Source organism: Octopus bimaculoides, chromosome 11, assembly GCF_001194135.2.
Source record: "Octopus bimaculoides isolate UCB-OBI-ISO-001 chromosome 11, ASM119413v2, whole genome shotgun sequence".
NCBI lineage: Eukaryota > Metazoa > Mollusca > Cephalopoda > Octopoda > Octopodidae > Octopus > Octopus bimaculoides.
Genome location: NC_068991.1, coordinates 23127740 through 23134660, shown reverse-complemented (window position 1 = coordinate 23134660; position 6921 = coordinate 23127740). Strand labels below are relative to the sequence as shown.

Here is a 6921-nt window from a genome sequence, read left to right as displayed (position 1 = left end):
GGAAGCTAGGTGTGGGGTTGGAGGGCAGAGGGCAAAAGAAGGAGGTGTCTTGAAGTTGGTGGAGAGCTTCAGCCTTGTAGAGGTCTGCGCGTCACACGACCACGGCTCCACTATTGTCGGCCGGTTTTATGATAATGTCTTTGCAGCGTCGGAGACATCGAAGGGCCGAGAGTTCGACTGGGGAGATGTTCAGATGTCGGGGACGCCTGCGAAAGTTAAACCGGTCCCCAACATGTTGGCTGATGCCCGCAAAATGATCGACTGCTTGGAACTGGCATCCAGTGGGATGGTCGGTGAACTAGTCCTCTTCGTTAGATACAGGTGGAGTGTTGTGGAATAGTGCATATAGCCTGACACGGTGCACAAAGCTATATATGTGCCCAATCACCGCTTGACAATCAGGGTTGGTGTGTTTATCTCCCCGTAACTTAACGGTTCGGCAAAAGAACCCGACATAAGTATTAGGCCTTAAAAAAAGTCCTGGGGGTCGATTCGTTTGACTAAAATCCTTCAAGGCGGTGCTTCAGCATTGCCGCAGTCAAATGACAAACAAGAAAAAGTCTCCAGTTACTACAATGGAAAGTACACGAAAAGAAAAAGGAAAAACTTGGAAAACAAGATAGCTTAACAATGTAGGGGGGAGTGCAGAAGCAGAAAGAAACAGTCCATTGAGGTGAATCAAAGATAACACCCTAACATCACTGTCAAAAGTATTCACCATCATGACGATTGGGCCCCGAAGAAATGAAATCTCTATCATCAGCTAAATATACGTATATACACATCACCATCACCGATCTATTAAAGTAATAAACTCTAACAAGAACACTTGTCTTCATTGCTAATTATATCACCTAGTTAATGGAGCTAATGCAGAATTGCACCTCTCCTTGAAAAATGCATTTTTTGATAAGGTTTTCTTTTCCAGATTCCTACGTTTAGACGTCGGAGATTACGAATACGCAAAAAAAAAAAAAAAAGAATATCCACCCACCACTCCCGTTTAAAATCTTGAAATTTTTCGAATTTTTTCCCCTATGTTTTAGATGACGGAGATTCCGGATATGCATGAAACCACGTCTTTAAACTTTTAAATTCAATAAGCATATAAATAGGTGTATAAAGAGAGAGATAGATATGAATGTCTTCCTGGGGCTAAAAACAACAGTAACACCATCTTCTAATATGACCGACCCTTACTAACCCCAATCATCAACATAAACAAGGCAGTATATGCATTCATCACAATTATTGACACATTTCAAACGAGGATCCAGTTAACGGAAAAAATAGAAGCCCAGAACAAATGCAAAATAACCATACATAACCGAAATAAAACCAAGTAAACAAGAAATTTTAAAAAAAACAAAAAACAAATAGAAAAACAGAAAACCAGCAAACATTTGCACTCAGCAAAAAAAAAAAAAAACAGTAAAATGCCAAAGTAATTGACAAAGGTCACATTCCACTCAATGTTACAATAGCAACTTCAACATTAATCAAGCTGCCATTTCAGACGTTTCCAACCAACCACCAAAAATCAAAGATTAACACAAAACCAAGAATATGTACCTTTCATAAGACTCTCAAAAAGCAATTGAGAAATCTCAAAAGCTGTAGTTCCAGACAAATCAAGTGTACACCTAAGTTTTGAAGTAATCATTGCATTCACCATCTACAACAGACTGTACTAAGAAATCATCATTAGCTGAGCACAAGAATGTGCTTGTACCATATTCTTAGAATAACAACAGTTCATTTTTTACCCGTCCTTACAGAGTAAAAACTGACTTTTCGTTTCTATTAGAATATGTAGACATTGACCATGAAAAGTGTGCATTAAACTGTGGTTGATGTTATATTTTACGTCAAACACGAAGTTTTATTTAAATATTTTGCAGTATATCACAATCCGAATCTTTTCTTACTTATTCACAGCAAGCATAAAAAATAGGTCTTTCAATGAGGGAAAAGGCAAACTGTCGTTCATATCATTATCAGAGTTAAGTGAACCGATACGGTTCCACCAGCGTAACAAAACCGACAGAAAAGTTTTAACTTCGTTAGAACGTCGGACGAAATGCTTGGCGATAAATAAAATACCAGTCAAGGACGGTAGACAGGCGGAAACGTCAAAGCATAGAAACAAAAATGTCTTGCAGTATTTGTTCGAACCTTGGTGCCTTTGGTAGAGATCTTTCTATTACAAGCATCCAGGACGGGTCTCCAGTTTGGGAATACCTTCGTCCCTCCTTCCCACTAGCCTCGGATGTTCTCAACAGGGTCATGGGTATAGCCCTTCTCTTCTGACAAGAGGGATTAAACGAGGTTTATCATCTCCTCAACCACAATTTGTGATATTAGGAATACGGAAACAGCTGAGAAAACAGCTGAGAAACATCTTACGAATAAGGAAATCAGATATGATTCTTTTCGATCGCTTTAAAAGAACGTTTCACATCGACGGGACTGCAAATCATATAACTACATAGAATTTCGGGCGAAGGTAAAGAGTACGTACACCCGGTGGTTAGGGTTAGGGTTTTTGTTATGCCAAAAACCGGTGGTGTACGTATTCTTCACCTCCGCCGAATTTCGATTATCTTCAAGGCCTTCATTTCATAATAATTTCCAAATATTTTTATATATACTACCAGACATTTAGAGGGTGTAAAGTAGGTTTGATAGAGATTGGGGTGTTTATGCCTGTCTTGAGAGCATTCAGAAAATAGAACGTTGCCAAGTTTAAACTTTTCTGCATTGAAGTATTGAATGATTTAATAATTCACATTTCACTAACTTCGTTTCGAATTATGAGACATTCTTTTGTTAATGCGAATACCAAAATACATTTCACCTACGATTATGTTGTAATAAGAATAAATGCCTACGAAATTCTTCAGAGTCAATTACAAAGACAATAATTTGGAGATCATTATTCATCATGTGGTAAGAGAATGAAAAGCCACATGGAAGAGAAATATTTTGTGAGGAAGCATCTTCAACGTTTTCAGATGAGCTCCTATAATATTTAATTTAATTATTAGTAGAATCTGAACAATTTGCCTACCTTTTCTCACAGAGGCACAGCCATCAGCACGTGTTCGTACCATCCTCAACAATTGAAACGTAGCTAAACTTACCAGAAAAACATTAAATTTGGCGGGAGAGCAAGTTCGCGCGGAACTGTGCATACGTCACTTTGATAGTTTTCGTAGCTTCATTTTCTTTACTCTTTTTTTCGAATTTTGGTAATTTTATTTAAACTTGTTATATTATATTTAATTATATTTTATTTTAGTGATTTCTTACGAAAATTGTTAATTCTGAACATCAAGAAAATAAATTTATTTCGGGTTTGATCGGATATTTCCGGTATAGCAAGAAATGACATGGCGACTCAGCCTATCGACTGTCGGTGTAGAGGCGTCCATAGGAACGACTTTGACTACAAAATCTTAATTAACCTTAACAACTCTGTTTTACGTCACTAATATTACCGGAACTCTACTGCAATCACCCACTTTTCATATTTATTGCTGAATTTCGTTTTTACAGTAAGAAGTAACTCCGTTATCTGTCACTTTGTTGGTTTTGTCTAACTTTGTGACAATGCTCAGGCATGAAGTTCGCTTCACCCACAAGGATTACGGCAAACAGGGAAGTGAGTTTATCATCGAACACCCGCAGATACATTTATTCCGGATGCTCTACTCTACTCCTTTCTTGACATTTGCTGCTTATTTGGTGAACCTTTCTGAATGGGTAAAAATTGTATTTGATTTCTATGTGGGCCGTATACGGCTCAGTCGCGTTCTCTTGCAATGTAACCATTGAAAGTAAATAGCACAATCTCTTTCGCTCTCTCATATTAGACCAGCTGATTGTATCACAAGTTTCTTACATCTCCCAGCTTCTTTTCACCTCTGTTTTTCTTCTACATCCATGTCATCTTTTTCAGGCTCATTTCTCTATTGAACCTATGTATGTGTGTGTGCGTGTTTTTTTTTTCTTTTTTTTTTTCTGGCTCCGTCGTGTCTTCTCTCTACTCCAAAACTCCACAATAATACCTCCATTTCATAGTGTATCGTTTTGAGTTTCGAAATCGAATGAATTAAAGCGCTTTTTCATTTTTGGGGGCTCAGAAAAATTATTATTTTGAAGAAAATTTTATCTTCTCTATTTCTTGTAAACGATCATGTGCTAACGCAAACTAATTCATTCTGTTTTTATTATTTGTACAATAGTACAGCGCTCCAAGAAACCTTTAGCAAAAATGGATCTGTCTGAGATTACCAATTTGTAAATAAAATGAGTTGAAAATAGAGGAATTACTCGGTGGCTGTAAAAATTTCATATTTTAACTCAAATCTCAGATTTACAGGAAAACCAATGACTTTTCAAAATAATGTTTCACTGTTTAGGGACTTTGGAAATGAAAATCACTAGAATTTTAAATAAAGGAAAATATTTTCATAGCAATAAGAATGAAGGCAATGTTATTCGCCCATAGTAAGGGTAATATTTGATCAACCCTCGACCACTACCCTGTTCACGTATGTAATCTACAGCAAATCAAAATATCTGGAATATATGGAATTGCAGTTTCATGAAATAAATTACAGAACATATTTCACGAATATAGCAAAATTGAATGCTAATGAATTAGTGTTGCAAAGTTCCTGGGAAAGGGAAAACTACTTCCCTCATACTATCTTGCAACCTCCACCCTCTCCCATTGTCCCTCTCGTTTCTTTCCACTTCGTACCTTGAGGGTCCACCTAGATACCTCTGTTCACCGCTGTTTTATTTTTCTTTCTGCTTCACTCGATTACTCTCCACCTTTTCTAAAATGTGTCATGTAACTCCTTTTCCGCAATTATCCTGTTCTGCTTTAGCCCTTTCTCTTATACTTACCCCTCGTCTCCTTGCGTAAAACTGCCCCGTCTTGGAAGCTGTATGACAACCTTACTAGTACTGATGTCTAAAAAAAAAAAAAAAATTTTTAAAGGCAGATATTTGTGAAGTTGGTGTTAGGAAAGGCATCCAGCTGTAGAAACTATACTAAAGCAGACACTGGAATACGATGCTGTCCTCGGGCCCATCGGCTCATGTTAAACCGTCCAGTCATGTTTCATGGAACATAGATGTTAAATGATAATGATGGTGATATATATAACTGTCCTTCGAAGTCCCATATCTCATATGAAAGGAAAAGGTAGTTTCTCTTTTTCTTTTAACGATTCCGCGATATTTTTGTCTCTCTAAATTTCAAATTTTCACATTTTTGTAGCCCACCCATTTACTTTCTTGTGAGTTATAGGACTTGAAGGAACAGCTATACTAAAACTGCAGCGACTACAACTACACACACACATATGCATACACTTGCACACACATGTATGCATACAGACACGCATAGACGTGTATATATGCACACACGTACACACATATATATAGACTTGTCTACATAGCAATTCTCTAACTCTACCTGCTGCGTCTCCTTTATTCTATCTTTCTGTCTCACCTTTTTAAGAGTCTGGTTTTACCTTTCTCTCTCACAAACATTTCCTTCATTTTTATCCTTCTGTCTATCTCATCAGTCTGTTAAAAGGTAGGTCGCTGGACTAAATGCCTAGCATAGTTTAGTTTCATCTCTCATTTCTGAGTTCAAGATCTATCCTGATCGAAGATGGCTACTAGTTCGGTTAATAGCTCGATTAATTTTTCTTCGAATAAAAGAGCAATACAATATCTACATCCACAAACCAGGTATTCCGATTCGCTGAGGTCAGCTTTGCCTTTCATCTTTCTGCGGTCGATGAAATGAAGTACCAGACACGTACAAGGCGTATTCTTATGTAAATAGAATTAGAAGAAAGAAACTCGTTAAACAGGGCAGCAGTTATTCCACTTATTTGTTTAACGAAGCATGCCTAAATGAAATGTTTTCCCATATACTTTGAATAATGTTTTGCTTATTTATTAATGAATTAGAAAGCAAAAGCATCATTTAGTAATGCAAAACATGCTCTCAGACAATCTTTTGAATGGTTTAGTTAGGTGGGGTGAGTAATGCTCGTGACTTTTGCAGCCCAGGGGCTAGTCAGATTGCTATAGGAAGTGTTCAGTTTAACGAATTTGTGAGTGTACGTTTGTGGGAAGAGAATTTCTGAGAGTTGAACTTCTGTAGGTGAAGAATTATGGAGTACAAGTGGTTAATGCAAAGGACAGAAACAGTATGGGTGACAAGAGAGACTGCTTGACCTGTGTGATGGTGATATGCAACAAGTTAGTTAAAACGAGCCGAGGCTATTGTAATAGCTGTAGAAAAGGGATACTGAGGCAATAGTGTACTTGTGGGCAAATAAAAGAAAAGACTATTGGGTTGGTGAATGAAATTTTGCCAATTAGTTGGATGAAGTCTAGGTTGTTCATGTGTGCAATAACAGCATTGTCCCAGATGTGAGAACAGCATTTCATTCATTATGGCTCTTAAGAGAGTACTCGATAAAAACTTAAATATTTCATGGTTTTCATAATAAGGGTTAGGGTTATGCAATTTTGAACATTGTATGTATGTTTGTGTGTATATATGTGCATTGATGTGTGTGTGTATATATATATATATATATATAATACAAAGAATATATATACATGTATACACACATATATGTACATACTCACATCTACATGTGTATAGACATGCATATCAGGGTACAGGACGTTAGAACAATAAACTACAGACAACGGAACGAAGCAGAGATACCCGGCGTTGCCCGTGTTACATGCAATTGAAAAATGAGACTTTTCTGTTATATTTTCTGTAAGGAACTGGAATACATGATTCGAATTTCATCAAAATTGCACATGAGGGTTCTTTCCCTCTTTACACACCCTAAAAAAATTCTAATCATGAGA

At 37.1% G+C, this 6921-nt stretch overlaps 2 protein-coding genes across 5 annotated transcripts in view; one reads left to right on the top strand and one right to left on the bottom strand.

Annotated features, from left to right (window-relative positions):
- LOC106871101 (PCNA-associated factor) overlaps positions 1-3168 on the bottom strand; it is an 8979-nt gene extending 5811 nt beyond the window's left edge. Inside the window, exon 1 of one of the 3 annotated variants that reach the window (XM_014917403.2) lies at positions 3071-3168. In XM_014917403.2, the coding sequence (XP_014772889.1) occupies positions 3071-3113 (43 nt within the window). In that variant the 5' untranslated portion in view covers positions 3114-3168. Of the gene's footprint in view, positions 1-1572; positions 1777-2861; positions 2962-3070 lie in introns of those variants that run through there. The other 2 variants (XM_052971623.1, XM_014917402.2) reach the window with 2 other exon arrangements.
- A 195-nt stretch (positions 3169-3363) lies between these two features.
- LOC106879936 (phosphatidylinositol N-acetylglucosaminyltransferase subunit H) overlaps positions 3364-6921 on the top strand; it is a 22022-nt gene continuing 18464 nt past the window's right edge. The window contains exon 1 of one of the 2 annotated variants that reach the window (XM_052971620.1): positions 3364-3765. In XM_052971620.1, coding sequence (XP_052827580.1) covers positions 3613-3765 — 153 coding nt within the window. In that variant the 5' untranslated portion in view covers positions 3364-3612. The remainder of the gene's footprint in view (positions 3766-6921) is intronic. The other variant, XM_052971622.1, reaches the window with a different exon arrangement.